Below are 21397 nucleotides of genomic sequence, written 5' to 3'. Positions count from 1 at the left end.
CTGTGTGAGGGAGGCTCCCCAGCGCTTCCCTGGTGTCCCGCCAGCTGAGAAGCCAGCCTGTGTTGGTGCCACCACGGATGTTTTAACGACAAGGCCTGAGAAGTGAGCAGAGAGGGGCTGGCAGGGTGCTCTGCACTGAGCCAACAGCCCGGCCGTCGCCCCCGTCCCTTTGATGGAAGCTGTAACAGGCGCTATGCTGACAGGCAACAAGGTGCTTGGGGACTGTGCAAACAGGAGCCAGATTAAATACAGATGTCCATGTTACATGAAATCGGCGAACTGTAACAAATTGGGCCTGAAAAATGCAAATACATATGCATGCTGCAAGCCTAATATGGTAACGACCTGATGTCGTACTGAAGGGAAGGTGTTCTTCAGTGTCATAGCACCATGTAGAACCTCACCAGAGCACCATTCCCATCGGCTCTCCATTCGACCACTGCAGAGCATCACATACACAGTTTTTTGTTTGGGTTTTGTTGTTTTTTAAGTGTCAGGGAACAAGCCAGCAAACACTGATCTTGTCACTGGCCAGCTAGAAAGGACAGCAAAAAAAAAATTTAAAAAGTCACTCTGTGGTGCCTCTGGAGCTCAGCACCTTCTCCTCAGCTCTAAAATGAATCCATGCTAACAAACTGTGTCTCACACGGTAGTGAAAGCTCAGTGTCAGGTAAGATGTGTACCCAGAACAAAGGCTGACATAGCACGTGGTAGAAAGCCTCAGCTGCTGGCCCAGAAGTGCATGAAGGGGTGCTGGGGGAAGGAAATGTGCTGCACTGAAAAAAAAAACATTAAAATTTCTCCCCTGGCTTTTACTGCTTCCCTGCCCAGTGCTGAGACCCCAGCTGCCAGGCCTGCCCCCCCCGGTAACCCTCTGCTTGTTGCTGGTGTGAGATCTATCCAGCCACGTTATGATGAGCACAAAAAGCAGGTACCAAAGCCGAGGAAAGCAGAGTGCTGACCATTTCACCGAGAGAAAAGAACCCAGCATCAAAGTGATTTAGTTTACAAGATTTTTAATTTACAAATAAAAAAACTACGCATTTTACTTTTTCTCTTTTTTCTCCTCTTTCTTGATGTCACTCTTCTCCTTGTCTTTCTCTTTCTCATCTTTTCTCTCCTTTTTACTTTCTTCTTTTTCCTGTCCTTCTTTCTTCTCTGCATCCCTGTTGGCAATCTTGTTGTTAATGAGGTTGTGCAGGGCAACCACGGAACGGATAAGAGAAGCCAGATATACTACTACCATCTGGTCATTGGTCTTCAGGTAAAAGGCCTTGACAAATTCTTGCAGGTTAACATCTGGTAGCAGGTTGAAGACATCCTGAAGATGGTAGATGATCTGGTGATTGATGGGGAGTTTGCCCATGGCTACTTTCTCTAGGTAGCTCCTGATGTCCAGAAGCTTGGAGTTCAGTCCCTTCAAACCATGGACCTGATTTGTGATCCGCTGGGACAGAGTGCCCACTGTCGTATCCTTGATATCTCTGAAACACCCACAACAGAAAGAATCAGCATTAGACCGCTCCTTTGCATTCTCATTAAGAGGTGGGCACATTCACTCTTAAGTGAAGATCTGTTAAGGTATTTCCAGCTTAAAAAGAAAAGCAGTTTGAAGTGCAGCTGAAGTATAATCGACATGAATGCTGCAAGTCAGAGAGTGAGAACACACTGGTGTACGTTACAAAGTACATCTAAAAGAGATCACCGTTGTATCCTGTGGTGAGTGTACGTTCTCTTTGGAGTAATACTTGTAACACCAGTTAGAGGGGTAGGGAGAAAAAAGGAACAGGATTTCCAGCTGGTGAAAAGGCGACGTAGTTTGTGTAGTGACTGCTCTCTTGCGCTCTCTTTTTGACTGGAGAGCTACAGACCCATCTGCAACGCTCCTGGTCAGTCCTGCTTGGTGAGGTACACAGCAGCCGGACACAGTTCCAAACGATGCAATATTCTGCAGCTTTGCTAGAATCAGTATGTAGTTTACATCATCTCATCAGTGGGCAGTCACACTTACCGCTAGCAGTAAGTAAGAATATGCCAAGTGAGAGTGCTAAATGAATATGCTCTTAGAATTTAAGTAGTATGTTTAACAAGATCACGTTTCCTCCAGGAAGCTGGCACCGGGAGATGCCAGATGGATCACATTCACTGCTACGAAAGCCTTGTAAGAATGCTTTCATGCTAAAGATGCTTACCGTAGCAAGTGTTCAACACCAACTTCCTCTGCCTCCTCTGCTCCGATCTCGCTAGTCACGTGCTCAAACGTCTTGGAGGTGGGAGTGCCATCCTTGGAAGCGCAGGGATACAGGAGACAGGGTCAGACTGGGCACAGAGCTGACTGCAGGTACAAAGGCGTGCGCCATCTCACCAGTGGAGGCGTCTCACATGCCAACAGCGGGGCAACTCACACAACGCTGCGGCGTGAGACTAACTGATGCAGTGCAAGACTAACTGACACTCGTTTATAGGATCAGGAAGAGGCAATGGGGCAAATTATGGAAAAACAGTGTATCAGGGGACTGAAGTACATTAGTTGCTTTTTTTTTCTTGATTTAAGTAGTGTTACCAACTGTCACAAGCCCAGAGTCGCTAGAAATTTCTTCTTTCCTGTGCTCTGTGTAATTTTCAATTAATGTATTTTGCTGGTCTGTGTACTGGTGGGTACAATGGAAAGTCTCACTAAATACCAGCATTATTTCTTTCTTTCCTGATACAACCTTGTTGCCTTTTGGGATACCTTTCGTCATCCTGGTACTTGCTCTCAGCCAGTATGCTGAGAAGCATGTAGTGATTCCAGAAAAGAAAAAAACTAATAAGGAGCAATCTCATTAAAATTATAACTCATACACTGGATATTAAGGACGATGTTCAAAAGATTCACATGCTGAATTTCTAAGAATGAGATTCACCCTTGTGTTTTCAAAGCCATTACCTGCACCAGTATACAGCTATAAACAGAAAGCACTACCCAGATTATTGTGAATTCACAAAACTAAGAACAAATTCTGCAAACCTAACATCTGCAACACTGGGAGCAGCTTTATCTCCGTAGTGAGGGCCTCAGAAAGGCGAAAGGATCAAACTTTTTTATATACATCCAGAATGTAATTTAAATCAAACAACTGCAAATGAAAAGCTGACTTACTTACAACTGTGTGTTGTTTGTCTGCATGGTACTGCAAGTGATTAGTAAGTGTTGCCTCATGCCTGACCTACCTACTCAACACTGGCAGGTGCACAAATGAGTAAGCGCGCAATTAAGCGGAACACCTCTGCCAACAGGCTGACATTAAAAAGTGCTCCAATCTGACTTTCTTCATGGCCACAGACATGACACAAGCAGGTAAGGAGCATCTACATCATACCGACAGCTGAAGCTGAGGAATTCCTTATGTCAACCAGTAACACACAGCTTTTCTTCCAAGAGCACTGGTGGATGAAAGCTTTAGTTACAAATGCTTATATTACAACTGGGATTTAACCTCTGGTTTCAGCAGATTTTGGCTGCGAGTCACAGGCCCTCGCTAGTTAAGTGCAACATCCTGTATGTAAAAGACAACTGTGTGCCAAGGGATATGCATCTTTCAGAAAACAAGACAATCCTAACAGCCATCTTTTAAGGGAAACTCTTTTCCTAGGAAAAGGCAGAGAGACGTGTTAAATACTCACATCATGAACTTCTTCAACTGAAATATAAGCTTCTGTGGGCAGCCCCAGGTCCTTTGGCTTCACATCAATAATCACCAGCACCTTACAGAAAAAGCAAACATTTCAGAAAACCAGGCTTTGATTCAAAGACTAGAAAAAAAACCACCTAGGTCAGCTCTGCACTCCACAGCAATGGTACAGGGGCTGCTCCAAGGCGTTAACTTCAGGCACTGAGAAAAGACATCTGTAGCTGTTTCAACAGATTCCAACCCGAGTTCCTCAATTACTTTATAGCTACCAGGTCTTCAACATGCTGTATCAGTACGTTAAATATAACAAAGGTGGGAGCCAAGGTTCTTAGATCCCTCATTTAGGAAGAGAGAGGGGAAAAAAACACAACCCCCAAAAAAGTGCTGCACTTACAGAGTTAGGACAGTATCTTTTCATGAGTTCATTGATGGCGATGTCATTCTTGTGCAGTTTAGGGCCTGTGTGGTACCAACCAACAATTCTTTCTCTAGCTGAGCAAAACCAGAAAGGATTCTAAATCAGAATCACATGGTAAGACAACAGCAGAAAGATTCAGGCAGAGACTGAATTAGCAAATCAAGGGTGAACATCTGATGCGTGTAGATGACGAATATAAAGCACGGGGAAATGAATTACAGCAGGGAAGACAATCACATGGCTACTGACAAAGACAGTTTACTAGTCGTACTTACTTATCATAGCTTACTAATCACATATATAACTTTGCCCCTAGATTCTTAGCTAAACCTATTTCATACCATTTATTAATTTTGCAGATAACAGGATCTGACAGCTTAAAACGGTGACATGTAGAGATGCATATACTCTAGAAAGTAAACTGGATCATGAGAATGACAGTTGGTCCCAGGGCTAAGAACAGGAATTGAAGTTATGACTAAACACTCAGCTTTAAAAGCTCAAACTGAGCAGTAAAGACACTTTTTAAAAAGCGGTGAAGAGCAATTAGAACTATTACTTACAAAATGTGAGTTTGTAACGTTTACATTCATAAAAAACTCATTTCAGGGCACATCTGTATATGACGGGCTACAGAGGAGAAAATTTTTTAATTCTTCAGAAATAACGGTATTTTTGAAATCTGAATTATTCTGAAGATACAAAGCTGTCAGTAGACTTGAAAAAACTAGCAAGGTATAAAGTAATGTGTTAAGAACACAAACTGCTTGCACAAACTAACCCATGGAAAACCATCAGCGAAGTGAAAGTGAAGCCATGCAAGGAATGAGCACAGAGTGACTTCTTATGTGAGCAATTAACTCTCTACCTTACCATGAATTCACTTCCTCAGACAGAGTCTTGAAGGTTTCTAGGAGCGTACCCCTGACTGCAAGAAGACCTCAACTTACCGTTGACCTTCTTAAACATTCCATACATGTTCTCCAGATAGTCATGGTCTAGAAACCACACAGTATCATCCTTGTCATCCTCATCAAAAGGGACTGGGAATGAAACAAAACGTCAATATTTAAGAATCCAACTTCCAGAATGAAAATGTTTATAGAAACACTGAGTTTTAGGGTATCTGGCTGCTAAAGGAGAGTGGATTTTCATCAGTTTCAACTGTTCTGCAACACCATGCTGCGCAAACTAACCTGCAGTGCCGGTCAGTTCTCTCAGGTATCGGCTGCCTCATAATTACAACAGTTTAGAACTGAGGAATGAAATGCAAAGCATTCTGAGGGCTATCCTCAGTGGACACCATCAAGCATCACAGAGCAATCCTCCCACATACAAAAGTGATTTAACAGCGTGCACAGACATTTGATATGATAAACTGAGCATCCCAGCAGACTTTATAACTTGTGATCAACCACAGTCTACCTAAAAGAAAAATTGTTTTTCAGTGTAGAACACATGTCATCAGCACTTTTATAGACTTCTAGAACACCACGAGGCATTTTAAGTAAGGACTATTTACCCTCAAGTAAATAACTAGTTATTTTATCAGTTAGCACGCACACAGGCACTCAAGGCTCAGTTCTGAGAACAAAGACTGGTCTCAGTCTTTCAATTTACAGGTATAGTAAAAGCTTCACAGTCTAAAGGCTGTCAAAAAGACATTAAAACCTCTTTTCAACCCAGATGGAAAAAAGTTCTTCCAAAAACTGGAAAAAAAATAGTCCACTTGAGAGAAGAGCTCCATATAAATTGCAAAACTCCATATATAAACGGAGATAATTTTGCTTTGTCACAGAGTAGCCCCAACTGGGAAGGAAATGATCTAACACAAATGGGTCAGCAAAAGCTGTGCATTCAAGAAGTACTTTACTATTGCATTACTGTAAGCATTTAAGAGGAAACTATTTCAACACTACTAACAGCATATTTAAGGAAAGAACTAGTATTTAACTGGGCACAATTTGCAGAAAAAAAGTAAAGCTAAAATATACATTAAATCTTTACACAAGCAGGTAACTGCTACATCAGCACCAAGCGCTGATGATTTCTGTATGAGCTGTTGAGACACTGATCACTCAGCAGAGGTCAGCGAGTCCAATGCAGCATTTTAAGAGAGGTTTACACCTGCTCCCAAAACATTCCACATTGCACGACACTACAGGGAAGATGCAGCACAAGACTGGCTGGAATAGGTGTGTTTTTGTCAGCACTTAGCATTTCTTGTTAGATGTAGGCTGATTTGTACACGGCGGGAACAATCTGTGCTCTGGCAGGACGGCTTAAAAAAACCCAAACCCAAACGCCATTCATCTATTAAATAATTCAGGAGGTTTGAACAAGGGTAGGTCACCCAAACTCACCTGCAAAACTGTTGGACACATCTAGTATTTTTTTCTGCCATGAGCCCAGCAGCACACCAACAACTCGCTTCTGATTTCCAACTTTTCCTATTCTAAATGGAAAAAACTGTCAGTTCCTACAACAAAAAGCCTGATTCAAGAAGGAGGGTAAGAGTGGATCGCTTGCTTCGCCTAATTTCTGTAAGTTAAACAGGACGTGTGCTGGAACAGAAGACGATGCGTTATGATTGTTTTACTACTGATTGTTAATTTACATTCAGAAATAGGCGTTTCAGTGGCCTCAGAATGAAACCTTGTAACCCAGCGATGCAGAGGGAGGACTACGTGGTCTGATGCAGTTAACGAGGGGGAACGTGACCCAAAATAAGCACCACTGCAGCCTCTCCGCAGGACAATGGGCTATAAACCAGTGAGTAAGCTCTTAAAACTGCTCGGTGTCACCCACAGCTTGCTTTCACAGCAGCGGGCTTGCTTGCCTTCTGAGACTTTGGATAATGACATCAGAACTGCCTGTCAGTCGGCGCAGTTCAGCTGAGGCAGGCCGACCTCCCCGGGCGCGGGGAGCGGTACGCTTTATCCCCCCTCAGCCCGCGGCGGCTCCAGGAACGAAGCCCACTCCTCCCCTGCCGGTGTTGTACCGAGCCGAGCGCGGCCAGCGGGCCCGGGCAGAGCGCTGACAGCCCCCGCCGGCCCCACGGCTCCCGCCCGCCGGCCTCCTCCTCCCGAGCGACCGCCGGCGGCACGGCGGACCGGGGGCTCCCGCAGGCCGCGCTCCCGCCGCCCGGGGATCGCGGCCCTGGGCACCGAGCGGCCGGCCCGGGCCCGGCCGCGCCGCTCCCCTCAGGAGCGGGGTCCCCCCCACCCCGATCCGGCCGCCCCGCCGCTCCCCTCGCGGCCCGGCCCGGCCCATGACCGTGACTCAGCGCCGCGGCTCCGCGCCCGGCCGACCCCACCTGTTGAAGTGATCGACGACGCTGAGCAGCACCAGCGGGTGCACCACCACCCGGTCCACCGCCAGCTCCGGCATGGCGCCCGCCTGGCCCCGCTCCGCCGCCAGCCCAGCCCGCCCGCCCGCCAGCACCAGGCCCGCTCCCCGCCGCGCGGCCCCGCTCCCAGCCTGCCCCGCTTCGGGGCGGGGCCGCCGCCGCCATCTTAGAGAGGGCGGTGGCGGCGGGACACCATCTTGGAGAGGTCGCGGGAGACGGACGCGCCGCCGCCATCTTGGGAAGGTGCGTCTCCGCTGTCGGTGGTGCGGCACCATCTTGGGGAAGTCGGGTCGCTCCGCCCGGAGGTGAGGGGCGGGCCGGCGGAGCAGGGAGGCGGGCAGCCGGCGAGCGGCCTTCGCCTGGGGGTCTCCGGGGGTGCTGGTCTCCCTCGCCCGCCGCTGCGCCTCGGCGCGCCCCGCCTGAGGGGGGGGGGCGCGGCTGCGGGGCCGGTTCCTGTCAGCGGGGTCCGGAGGGAGGCGGGCAGCCTCGCCGAGCCGCGTCCGGCCCCAGCCAGCGGGTCCCTCGCCCGCCTGCTGACTAAATGGCGCACAAGAGCGTTTGCCCCGTCGTCTTTCCAGGAACGGTGGTTTCAGGGGCTGGCCGGCCCTTTCCCGGCTTCTTGTGCTGCTCTTGCGGAAGATGAGTGTGGCGTTTGCCTTTTTCCATTTGTCAGGAACGTCTCCTAATCACCGTGACCTTTCAAAAAATGAGAGAGCAGCTTCAGAACGATGTCGTAATCTTAATCGTTGCCACTAGACTGCAGGCTTAAAATGCAGGGGTGCTGCGCTCTCAACTCGATAGAGAGTGGAAGTGCTAATACCCCTGGCAGGGCGGTATCCTGGCCTTCCTAGCTGTGCGCTCTGCCCTAACTTCTGTGTCTGCCTCTGCAACTTCAGGAGGTGTTGCAGCCTGGGCTGGAAAACCTCCATCACCTCTTCCAGAGCTTCAGGTAACTTCAGGGTTTCCAGTACTGCAGTGATAAAAGTCTACATAAATAGGCAGAAATCTTTATTGCCGTTAGTGTTTGCTTTCTTCTGAGGGGACCGCATTAGGCTGATTTGTTTGGTAGGCATCCTTCAGCCTCTCTTGTAAATGTTTTTCTTCTCCAAAGTACAGCTTTCTTCGATGTAAAGGAGAAAGAGATTTTGATCTAAGCTGAGTCTTTGTAGAAGGGTTTTGTACCTCAAGAGTAGGAACTGGTAGATACGGAGCTTGTCTTTTATACTTACAGCAAGAAAACAGCACCTGAGGCTTATTTCTGAATCTGCTATGCAGGAATTACTAACATGGAAAAGTATCGGCAGATTTGTTGAGGATAGCCTCGCTGTTGTTAAAGCATTATGATCTCCCTTATTTTCTACACTTTTCCCACATGTTACGTGTTCTTTGTGTATTCCTCAGGTCTGACCAAATGGTGGTATTGTGGGTGAAATCTGAAGTTTAGTGTTGCTGTTCAGGTCTTTTGACACTTGGTGGGTTTCAGCAAAAGCAGCATTCAGTTACAGACTCTACGACAACTGAAGACCTCTCGTGGAGTTTTTTAGACTTACATCCTGGTAGTGCTGCTTTTTTTTTTTTTTTTTTTTTTTTTTTTTTTTTTAAAAAAAGTCTGCTCAAGTTTTTAGAGGTTTTGTTTCCCAGCAGAGGGAGACATCTGACCGTGAAATGCTAATATAGCCAGTATTCTTGTCGCTTGCTTTATCAATATACATATAAAACTCAATGTTCAAATTAACTAGTTCAATAAGTAATTTAGCTCATTGATTTTTGGGCATATCCTAAGTGCCATTACAAGCTATGGATATTTTAAATGCCATTACCTAATAGAAGGAATGTTTTAAGCACCTTTTATTGATTTTATTACTGCTTTATTTTGCTGTCTTGGTTTAAAATCATTTTAACCACTCTGTCATCAAGAAGAAATATATCGTTGGTGAAATACAGTCAATTTCCTAAAAACCTTTGACATCGTTAAATAAGGAATTACAGTTGTTAAATCATGTCAGGCAATAACCAAGGGACAGAAAAGATATAAAATTTGGAGCAGTGGGCCAGCATACCAGTAAGCTGTTTTGACCTTTGGCATTCAGACTCTGTATGTGACAATCACACTTCAATTCTGTTCTTGGTTCTTACATCAGTCAGAAGAGATTTAAAATCTCAGCATGCCAGGAAGGTTGTGGAAGGATAACAGAGTATGATCTAGAGACAATTAAGGGGCATTTTAATGACCTGCTGTGACTTTTTGTTAGAATTACTCTCTAACTTTGCACATTTGAAGTTTCATTTGCTGGATTGTATTGTTAGTAGTTTAGTGTATTGATGTTATACACAAAAGGAGTAAATTGAGTCAGCTGATAGGGATTTCAGTTACTTCCCTTCCCAGCTCTTTTGACTTGAGAAGATTATCAGTATTATTGAGCTAATCAGCTGGTAGATGTAGACTGGGAATACAGGCAATATGTTGCTTAATCAAAGAATTGAAAAGTAAGTAATGAATGTTGGTGCTCAATAAAAAACAGCTAATGAGTTGATTGCATTGATGCTTGATGTAATTTAACCGTAGAGTGGCAAACATCAATACTTATATATGATTTGGCTCATGGCTGCTGAGCTGAAACTCGAAGTTTAGAGAGGTTCTGCAGTGCAGAAACACCTGGCAACTGACCTGAAGTGGGGAGGGAAGGAGCTGCGTTTTGTTCTTGGTGATGGAATCGCTTGTTCCATTTAAATTGTTGGGCTTTTATTGTGTTAAAAAACCAAACACCCAAAGAAAACAAAACAACCCCCCCAAAAAACCCCAAACAAAAAAACCCCCACAAACCCCCAAAACTTATACATAACTGTTTTCAGAGGTTTAAGAACATTTTCTGGATTGAAAAATAAGAATAAATCATCATAAAGTCGTTTAAAAATCAAACCAACCTCTAGCCTTCCTTAAAAATGGCCTTGATAACCTCAAGGGGGAAGTCAGCAGCAGAGAAACACGCTGTCTGGGGAGGTGGACATTGCTGTGTTTGAGCTAGCTATCCCAGTTGTGTTGCATCAGTTATGACTGCATTTTAAAAGTTCATTTGCAGAACGTGAACACTGTCTGGAATGGTGCCACCTGTAACTTCATTCTGAACTCACATTTTGCCATTATTCTCTTCCTTTTGATTTGTTAGGTGTTGTAAACTCTCCTCAAGTGCAAGGTTATAGTACTGGTGGCACAGAAGGATATCTCTATAGGCTGTTCTGAACCAAGATCTGCCACTGTGAGCTGCTGTGAAGCAGCAGGAAGGAAACTGTTGGTACCCGGATTCTGAGTGGTTTCTGCATATTTTATCATATTCTGACCTCTTTTACCAGTCTTGGGGATTGCACTTCTACTTCAGAAATCTCACTTCCATCAGGAGTTAGTATTTGTCTTTAAATTATGAAGTAATGCTTCAGAAATTTGGTTTTGTTTTCTGTGAAATGTCCTGTGTCATGTTTGGGCCTAGATCCTTGTTAGATTGGTGACGCATTCTCTGGGCAGCCATCAAGCATGGTCTCTGCTTGTCAGCTGCTTTCTACTTTAGTTAATGCTGGCCTACAAAACCACAATAATGCAGTGGAGGGATGCTTTAAGTGGCCTTATCTCTTGCCTTCTTTCAATCTGTTAATATTCAGGGTGGGGGGCAGTGATGGGAATCGGTAATAGGAGAAAAGTCAAATGGAGGTGATTCTGCTGGTAGAATCACAGAAGACTCTGATCATCTACAGATTAGAGAAAGCATACATTTACTGAATACGTTCAGTTTGTATTTCTAGGTGTTCTTTCCAATGATGAAAGTTAGCAACATAACAGTGCTTTAAGTGACAATACTAGCATGGCACAGTAATAGCCTGAGTTCGTCAAGGGTGTGAACTGAGCCTTGGATGGCTCAGTTAGCTCCAGACTTAGCTATACACAAAGCAGGCTCTATTAATGTGTATTTTGCCATCATGTCTGAGGAGTTGCTGTTTGATGGTCAGTAGGCTCTCCTTGGGAAGAAAGATTTGATTATTCATGTCACTGAGACTCTCCCAGATAAAGAGTGTCCTCTGCCTACCTAAAGGGCAGAGTGCACGAAGGAGGATTGCATGAGCAAGCAAATAGTGGGCTGTGGGCAGGCCAGACTGGAGGTGTAGGGCGGAGGGTAAATCACACAGAAGGCAGTAACACTTCAGTTTGATTTGCTTTTCCTCTGTAGCTTCGTGGTGTCTGCTAGTGATAAGTGACATTCTTGGGACTTTGGCCACAAAAGATCCACACAGCTAGCAAATACTGATGCCTGATACTTTGGATCCTAATCCTAAATGATACTAATGTGCTCCTTTAATACTGGTTATCTCTGTTTGTAAAAAAAAAAACCAAAAAAACCACAACCCTACTTTATTTTTCCTAGATTGGGCTGCGGGAACTGAACGGGTAAAGAGACAATATCCACTAACATGTATTTTCATGGAGATGCCTTCTAAAATCTGTTTAAAATCCAGTCAAGAGAAGCTAGGCTTTCTTTACACCTGTTGATAGTTTGTCACATAATACCTCTGCGCTACCAGTTTGAACAGGAAATATATTTATTTCCCTATAAATACGTTTAGCTTTGTCCAAATAACTGTAGTTTCCTGTTAAGATTTCCTTGGCCAGGGTGTGCCGTAAACTGTTTTAGATGGAATGATGCTGTCTGGAATTGAAGAAGGATAATGCAAGCCATGGCAGCAAAACAGAAAGCCACCACAACATTAATTCTAATTTGTTTTGGTTAAACTGTAATTCAGTGAAATGCTGACACTGTATACACGATGCATGATGCCATAAAATGTGTCCTTACCCAGCCTGCAGTTTGTTTCTGAAGACCTCCAAATAACTGTTTTTTTCAAATGTTTGTTCTAGAATGTAATCTCTAAAGCAAACTTAAATTGATAATTATAAATTAATCTGTTCAGTTTATGGTATGACTGTTAAATATTGGTGTTGTAGTAATTTATTTTTGTTTCCCTATAGGGTACTGTTGCTTGACCAAAAGGTACATGCATAAGTAGAACTCATGCTACGTACCATAATTTGGCCATCTGTGAACATTGCTGTAGTTTCTGCCAACGGATTAAAAAACTTTTGTTCATACTTGTGGTTAGCTGGTGACTTAGATAATCCTATCCTCCTTAAACAGTGCAACAGTGGAATTTCGACTGATAACTTTTGGATGTAGAATTGTCACTTTCTTTAGTTAAAAGTGGTTTGTGGAAGTATTGTCAACTTGTAATGTAAAATTATGGAAAAGTCTTTCATGTTTTTATATTGTAAGTTTCTGATGTTTGCTTCCCTGTCCAGATATCACAGAGTATAGAAATTCCAGATTTTTTTTTTTAATAACCAAGTCACTGACTCTAATTTTTGCATTTCAGTACAGAATGATTTACTTATTTTATTCTGGTACCCTTACTACATTTTGTTTTTTGTTTTTTTGTTTTTTTGTTTTTTTTTTTTAAATAGTGGAAACAAACAGTTAAAAAAAAAAAAGGCACAACAGGTTCTAGTCATACTCATTTTTCCACACCTTGAGATCTAGCAAATTCTTTAATATGAGATTTTATTTGTACAAAGCAAAACTTCAAAACCACTCAAAAGCTTTCTTATTAACTGCTGTCAGTCCTTTGATTTACAAGGGCAATAAAGATCTAGAGGGGGCACATTTATCATGGAGTTCAGCACACCAGGAGCCATTTTCTCAAGCGGTAAAGCCAAGTGATAAAATGAGTTCTTTTGTTCTATAACCAAGACACATTCCCTATTTTTAAAAATGTGTGTGTGTTGGACTTCTTGGCTTGTAGTTTGGCTGTGTTCCTGTAATACATTTAATAAATAATGAAAAATTGCTAACGTGCTTGATGATACATCTGGAAAAACGAACTGTCTGAAAGAAACTTACTTTCAGCTTTGGTTTATTCGCTAACTTTTCTCCAGTACTAATTCTATGAATTATTTAATAGCACTTTTAAATTAGAGGTGTGGGGTTTTTTTTAAAGTGATCATATACCTCTTTGCAAAGCTGAAAGAATTCTGGTTAGCAAGTAATAATATTTAAAATAGAGCCATGTTCATAGGGTATAGTGCTATTTTGCAAGTTCCAATTGCTTCATCTGTTTCTAAACTTGTATTTAAGTGACTTTTTGAATGCTGTTTTTTAATGTTAGCAGATATTGCAAGAAGTTTAGCTTCTTGTCTAGACCAAATATGGGTAGCTCATTAATAGACATAGCTGTGTGGGAGGAACTGATTGCATGAGTGAGCACCCTTGCATGTGAGCAAGGGGCTCAGAATCTGACTATAAATTGAATATTAAGCGAAGTTAATTCTGTTTTTTCTATATAAAAATGCTGCCACCTACAGCCTCTTCCCGGGAAAGAGACTCACTGCTGCTTTTGCCGGTCAGCTGCTGAAAGTTGTGAAGTCCAGTTATGCTCATCAGGACAGTGTTGTTGTACAGACACTTTTGAAATAGAAGTGAAACAGAGTTGCAACAAGTACTTTCCAAATAAAAACTGTATTAGGTTGCTCTTGATGTTTTGGCTTCAGTTGGGCTGCTGTCACAACATATGGAAAAGCGAGTCAGGAAAAGGTCAGTGGCATTAAACCTTGTTCATATTTAAATCAGCACCATGCTATGGTGCCCGTGTAACTACAGCAGTGCTGCTGCTGTACCCATTTGTCCCCAAGTTATGCAAACGGTGATGGAGAGGCTTAGAAGGCGTTTTGGACAATAGCAGTTTCTTCAGTTTTATTCCTGGTTTCCTTTATTGACAGACCTTTAAGAAAAGCAATGCTGTAGCAAAGTTATTGCATAGCTCTTAAATGTGGTGTTTATGAACAAAACCAGCAAAGGTATAGCCGGTATATATGACCGTGGTCAGCAGCAGGTTTGTAGATAAGTGTTAGAACAGGGCAAATGTGCAGTGGTATTGTTAGAATAAGAAATGTAGAACAGTGCAGGTCTTGCCAACCTATTTACTGATCTTGGGTAAACATTCTTCAGCTGCGCAAGGTATGTGTGGGACAAACAGTTTTTCATTCACTGTATTCTACATTAAATAGTCTGGAGGTAGGACTTACACTATTATCACCCGAATTCATGTGTCTGTGAAAGCATATTACTGAGAAATTAAAGAAAATGTTTGTCGGTGGCTGACTCATGGTAGTTACTTATCCAGAAGGAAGCAGCTATTACAGCAGCCAAAGGACTCCACCATAACTGCTGTACTAGCTTATGGAAAACGAAATCTTCAGTTGACCTATCATGGCAGTTGTCTGTTGCATGGGAATTTTGCAGGTCTCTTTGCTGTAATTCTATGTTGGCACTTGAAAGGTAGTAAGGAAAGACATACTCTAGGAGGCCTACCTTTTTGTATAGATGTGTATGTTAATTCTGATACTGCAAACCTTTAGTCTCTGATATTTAAGGTCAGAAATGGTAAGTGTAGGGTGTTTTTTTTAAACCCTGGGGCCTCTTATACTGTAGTGTCTTGAAAGATCCTAAAGCTTTGAGAGGAGAAAAAAAAAAATGAAATACTTTATTTTATGAAGCAGTTTTGGGGTCGGTTTTTCTAAAATGAATGCTTTTATGTTGGATAGTTTAAAGACCATCTGTTAACTGAAACCAACCCTAAGTGAAGTTGCAGTTATGTTTCCTATTAGTCTTGTATCTTTCCTATTAGTCATGTATGAAAGAATACAGAGACATCCAACAGAACTCAAAACAAAAATTGAAAAAGCAGATGTTGAAAGTGTTGGCTTGTTGCTTTCCTTTTACAGCAGCAAGTAATTATTAATGGATCACAAAAATACTATAAGACTAGTTTTGTAAACTGTTACCTAGAATCACAGCTAAAGATGTATTTCTGAATTATTGTATATTGCAGTTGAAAATTGGAGTATTTCACTTGAAGACACTGAAGAGGGTTTTAAAAAATAGATTATGAATGTTGTGTCTGGAAGCATACAATGAAAGATAAAATACAAAATTTTAAATAGTTACACACTTCTAGTCTCTCAGGGCTCATTTATTATGTTGTCATGGTGAGCAAGAAATAAAAAAAATAAAATAAAAAGGCTATTCCTTGGGTAGTTGTGACTTATTGGTAGTTATCTTTTACAAGAGTTCCATGCTGACTTAAGTAAAGATCTCTGAGAAAAAAAAAATCAAACTTTATTTTTTCAAATAAATTCAGCTAAGAACTCACAGACTTCCATGACACCACATTGAATTATTATTAGTGTACACTGCTGTGAGAATAACACTCACTGCTGTTTAACAACGGTGTCTTTCCATGGAATTTTAGAAAGTCAGTAGGAAAATGAAAGACAGAATTGAGTGCTGAAGCAGAATTAAACCCGTCCATCCTGAAGCCAGGGTACATTCATTATTACTTCTGTAAGGAAGAAGAATTATTGCAGGCCCATATGATTTGGTTGAAAAATTCTCAATGGCTTGTGTATGTTAAGCAGGAGGTCTTCTCTTGCCTGAGTAAAATCTCCTTATTTTTTTTTTTTTAGACTTTCTCTTTTTTCCATTCTTAACATGCAGTCAAGTATCGGGAATGTATGCAATTTTGGCTATGTAATTTGTCATGCAGAGGAGAGGTTAATTTTTTTTGCTTACTTCTATTGTGGTAGAAGATAATGTGTTGCACTAGATACATGATGGAATTTAAAATAGCTGGGAATTAACAGCCATGTCTAGGCTGTTCTGTAAGATTGTTCAAAAAGACTGCTCAGCGAGGTTCCCTGACTGAAATGCCACTGAGCAGGCTCTTGGATGCTTCCGCATTCCCTTGTCTTCAGGTTCTGGAGGGCATCTGAGCTCAGGGGTACTAAGCCTGTCCCACAAGAGTCTTCCTACTGCTGGAGGAAGCTTGTGCAATTGGCTGGTAACTGGGGCAGCAGAATGGTTCAGTGTCTGCAAGAAGATGCCTCTAAGGTTTGTGTGTACAGTTTGGGAGCTGAGGTGTTTCCTTGGGGTGCTGAATTTAGGGGACAGGACAAAGGGCCATCGACAGTCACAATAATCATTGCAAGGGCGCGGAATTGCTGTTGTGAAGAGTAAATTGCTTCATTGCCTTCATGAGTACAGCTATAGACCAAGCCCCAAGTGCTTACTACCAATTCTTGGAGAAAATTTCTCAGAACTGGGCTTCCTGAAAGACCTCAGTCTCTATTCCTGGGAGGTTACAAAGGCCATGTTACAAACGTGGTGTTAGAAGAGAGGACTATGCTTAGGTTCCTAGAGCAATGAAACAGCAATTGCTAGAGAGTGGGCACTGATGGGGAGACCTTCTGGTCTGGACACCCAAAGAGCTTTTTGCCCTAAACATGACATACAATCCCACCAAAGACATCTCTCCTTAGTCTGTCTTGGGGTACCTTTCAAACCCAGTTCAAGGCACATCTGCCAAGGCACTTGGGCAACTGATCTCAGTGAAGACTCTCCTGCAAGGAAAATCTCATGGAAGCACCAGGATAGCCAAACCGTCCCTATGGTACTACCAGCCTTTGTGGTCCAGCTGGTGTGATCATATCAAAGCACCTTCTGCCGTAAGACTGGACTTGTGGAGAAGTTGAAGACCTGTCCTAGCTCAACAGCAGAAGTCTTCTCTCAGACAGTAGCCTGTGCTGGTTATAGGGAACAACAGATCACTTGTCCCCAAGGCTCTTGAATACCAATGTTTAAAGGTTAAAGGAATGTAACCCACCTGGATTCCTCTGAATTCTTGTGATGCCTAGGCAAAGTTGGCGTGAATGATACAGTAAATCAGCCTTGAAGGGGCTTTAACATAGTAAAGTTGATGTAGATGATGTTTGCCTTGTTCTGCTGGTGTTTTGTTGTATGGTTGAGACAAAATTACTTTTTCATTCTGTTACTGCAGGCTCACTTAGAAAATGGAAAATCAGATATGTAGGTGTTGAGTTTTGAAATTCTTGTAGTGGACATGTTTTAGAAATGTTGGTAGTAGTGATGGAGTTTATTCTTGTTTAAAGAATATTGAAACTATGTCACTGTCCCCAGGAAGCGTAAATTTGCTGTAAATGGCTTCCTTTTGTGGGAGCAGCTGTCCTGTGAAGGCTGCTGGGACCAGTACAGATAAATTCTGTTTCGTGCTTTGCCACTGACATGGTTACTCCCTCTTTTACACATACACCAGCATTTTTAATAGGATACTTTACTACCTCTGTTGGTCCCAATACCCAATTTGTCACAACTTGAGGATAATGCAAAAACACACGTTCTTCGCAGACAAAAGTGGTTTTACACCATTTCTCTGTAAGCCTGATATGGATAAATATGGAAAATAAAATAAATCTCCTCTGGCAACTATTTTCTTTCAGAGAAACACATATTTTAGGATAGCATTTACAAAGGCTTTATTGGTACTGCATTTCAATCTTTCAGAACTGTTTCCATAACTAACAGGAATTTAAAATGTATTTACTTTATGTCAAGGCTTTAATATTGGGCAATTACAAATCCTGTGTAGCCTAGGTCTGCATTTTATAGACCAAATTTACTGTTCTCAGTGCTGTGCTGTGTTAACTATGTTGTAACGAAACATCTTTAATAGGGATGTTGCATTTGTTTTCAATATCTTCTCTAGAAAGATGGATTTCTCCTGTAGCTACAACCAACGCGGTGAAGCAGGCTTGTGTTTCAGCACCGCTGGATGCTGCACCACAGGTACATACGTGCCTGGCATCTGTCCCTTGCTCCCTGGGCAGCTTGGTGTCTGCTGCTGCCTTTTCCCCTTGGATGTCCCTCTCAAATATTCCCTCATCTGCATGTCTTCTCCCTCTCAGCCCGATACTGACTGTGTAGGCCCAACTCAGACCAACCTAATCCAGGTTTTGGGGGAAGAGATCCTTCTTCCTTTCACTTGATCATCCCTTTCTTTTCTGTGTTAGAATTTCTGGAAAGCTTGCCTCTCTGGGTAGAGATCACTGATCGAGTCAGTTGTGTTGAAGGGGTTGTTGAAATTTACATAAATTGTTGAAAATGTACCTGTATCCCCTCTACATTTCTCAAACACTCTCATTTACTGCTAACAGCAGCAATTCATGTTGGATGCAGTAAATATGTTTTTCAGATACTGAAGAAATTCTGTGCCATCTTATCTGTGTCGGGCTGCAGACAACTGTGTGGTTTCATATGCTTTGCCATGTCTTTGATGTGTAGATTAAACACCAATATACATATATAGATATATTAGTTAAGCCAGTAGGTTAATGTAAATAAAAATCGTCTTTTTCGCTTGAGTCTGGCTAAATACTGGTTGAAACTATTGCCATATATTTATGAAGAAAATGGGGTAATCATATCTTGATTTTTTTTTTTAAAGCCTTAATTATCATTATAATGTCTTTTAAAAGTGCATCTCGTTCATACAGCTATAGAACAAATTCAAAACACGTGGCATCTAAGGAATTTATTTATGCTTAATTTTTTTGATATTACTCTGCTATGGTAATAGTGCTGACTGGCTGTTGGGAGCAATTAGTGCATGAACCTCAGCCTTCTAAAGGTAAACCTAACTGGCTGTGTGGCTGTCAATCTGTAGTTTTTAATAGGTGATAATATTTAAATAGGACAGACTTCCATAATACTTTTGAGAGATGGATGTTCTAATCTCAACAAATACCACACCTCTTTGGAATCAAAATAGAAAGAATAGAAAATACAAAACACACTTATGTTTTGTCCTGCTTTGAAAAAATCTGTTGTTACTTTTTGTTTGTTTCCTTGTTTTTATAAGAGTCTGTTGAGGTATGAGGAGGATGGAGTGTGTATGTAGATATGCATATAAATTAGAGAATGGAAGACTGAAGAGTTCTGCAGAGGAGGCCTCTGGAATCAAAGGGCCAGAGTCATCCACATTTAGTGAGGGAAAACATTGTACAAGGTGAGATATAATCACTGAATGGTGAACTACTAAATAACTTTTGTAAGTGATAAGCTGATTGTTTGGTGGTTTTTTTTGTAATGGAAAACATTCTTTACTGGTGTTGCATCATGGAGACAGTTACCCAAATGCTGTTTTCATATTAAAGCATTATACACGTTTGTTGATGTGAAATTGCATAAGGTTTTACTAAAGATTGCTTTCTCAGCTTAACAAAAAATGTCATTCTACCTCATCCATTCTCAGATTCTAGTGATAATCCTTTTAATGTCCCTTATATTGGATTCTAGAAAAGGTTAATTAGTTATCCAGTGAGCTTGATAGAAGAAGGTGGGGTTTTTTTCAGTTTTATTGGGGTATGAAGGTAACACCACAAGGGGGTACTATAATTTTATCAAATTTGCCTTGGTAAGTTGTTTTATTAAGGTAAAGTGATTACAGCCTGCAAAGTTAATTTTAATATGCTAATGTACCACAGCAAGTTGGAAACTTAAATAAAATGGTACAATTAATTTAAATTTATAGAAGGCAGAGAAGCTTAGTAAGGTCATCTGTATGTTATATTAAGATTGCATATAGGCTTACCAGATTTAAAAGTCAGTTTTCTTAGCAGCAAGCTTTAGAAGATTGCTGTGTGTATTTTAGTGACCTTTGCAAGAAGAAGTTGGTGTAGTTCTGCGAAAACTGCATTCTATGAAAAGTTCATTTCCATGTGAGGAAAAATAACCCTTTACTTTCTGCATACAGAAAGCTAATGTTAGATCTGTTTATGTTTTAATGGTTTTAACACCTGTATGAAGGTGGAAATTTATTAGGACATTTTATTTACAATGGAAAAATGCATCCTCTGGTACACTTTTAAGTGAACTAATTACTCATGACTAAACTTTTTGATAAAATACATTAATATGACTTGCTGTTGGGCACACAGGTGCAGGAGTTGTCACTCAGTTTTGGGAAGTAGTGGATATTGCTGTTTGGGTTTTGAAGCAAAAAATATTGGCACTGTAAAATAGATGGGCTTTTGAACTTTTATGTAACTGCTGTGTTCAGATAATGCCTTCCTGAGCTCTAGAAAAATAGGATAGAAATTAATTTAACAGAAACAGGCTTTTTGAAGACCTTGGTGTTTTATTTGGCCTGGGAAACTAGAAGTATAAAAACTAAAAAGAAATAAAGAATGAGGGAACTAAACAAGAGTACCGTGAAGCAGAAATTATGGGAGACTAGTTCTAGCATTTTGTTTGCACGCAGCCTATTGCTATTTGGCTGTTTTATCTATCTGGAGCAGAATTTATCTGAGCAGCATAACTGCTCCTGATGCAGAGAAGCCATGATTTCAGGCTAGGCTCTCTGGGTGCATCATGCAGATGTAAAGCAGCAGCAGCACCACCGGTAATACAGAATGGTTGGTGGGAGACAGATGGGTGTTAAATCCCAAGGGCTGCTGTGCGGGATATGAGAGGGAGGTTGCAAACTGTTAACAGTGGTCCTTGTTGCCTTTGGAGATTTTGATGAGGTCCACAGAGAGCCATGTTAGAAAATAGGAAAGAGAATAATAAAAAATAGAAAATAGAAAAATGTATCAGTAGAGCAAATTAGAAAAATATTTTCTCATAATTTCTACAGAAGATAACTAATTTGTCATTCCTGTGATCCTGTCCAGTGAGTTTTACTTTCATTAGGAGGTTTCTGAGATCACCATATCCCCCCAGGGTATGGAAAACCAGATTGTACATCAGTAAACCAGTTGAGACGCTAGTTTGCTAGAGACTATAATTGGCAATGATGTAACAAAATGGGTTTTTCAAAATGCTTTTAAAGATGTTTTCAGTGGCCATTTTCAGTCTGTTATTAAAATTTACACATAGCATATACATATACCATGTGTATATTAAAGGATATGCAGAACTGATGAGGTTCGTGTTGCAAGCCTGCTATTGATGCAAGGAAATGGATGTATGCAACCCACACTCGTGCAAGGATTGATCCAGGTTATTA

General features: G+C 41.7%; 2 protein-coding genes across 13 annotated transcripts in view; one reads left to right on the top strand and one right to left on the bottom strand.

Annotated features, from left to right (window-relative positions):
• Positions 1–999: 999 nt before the first annotated feature.
• On the bottom strand, positions 1000–7541 carry PSMD7 (proteasome 26S subunit, non-ATPase 7). The gene is made up of 7 exons (XM_080365165.1): positions 7409–7541; positions 6456–6547; positions 5043–5135; positions 4069–4166; positions 3667–3747; positions 2193–2284; positions 1000–1484 (listed from the first exon to the last, which is right to left on the bottom strand). The coding sequence occupies exons 1-7, from the start codon at positions 7480–7482 to the stop codon at positions 1046–1048; spliced, it is 969 nt and encodes a 322-aa protein (XP_080221291.1). The 5' UTR covers positions 7483–7541; the 3' UTR covers positions 1000–1045.
• LOC308053646 (uncharacterized protein) overlaps positions 7481–21397 on the top strand; it is a gene marked incomplete at its 5' end in the record, with an annotated part of 168661 nt that continues 154744 nt past the window's right edge. For 3 of the 12 annotated variants that reach the window (XR_013923705.1, XR_013923706.1, XR_013923713.1), the window contains one exon: positions 7622–7684. Coding sequence is in view for 2 of the 12 variants with exons in the window: in XM_080365168.1 (XP_080221294.1) it covers positions 7481–7746; positions 8338–8390; positions 18098–18177 (399 nt within the window). Of the gene's footprint in view, positions 8391–9016; positions 14071–18097; positions 18178–19249; positions 19397–21397 lie in introns of those variants that run through there. The other 9 variants (XR_013923707.1, XR_013923708.1, XR_013923709.1 and 6 more) reach the window with 7 other exon arrangements.

Source organism: Falco punctatus (assembly GCF_963210335.1).
Source record: "Falco punctatus genome assembly, chromosome: 14".
Taxonomy (NCBI): domain Eukaryota; kingdom Metazoa; phylum Chordata; class Aves; order Falconiformes; family Falconidae; genus Falco; species Falco punctatus.
Note: the sequence above shows the minus strand (reverse complement) of the source record. Positions and strands in the feature narration are given on the sequence as shown.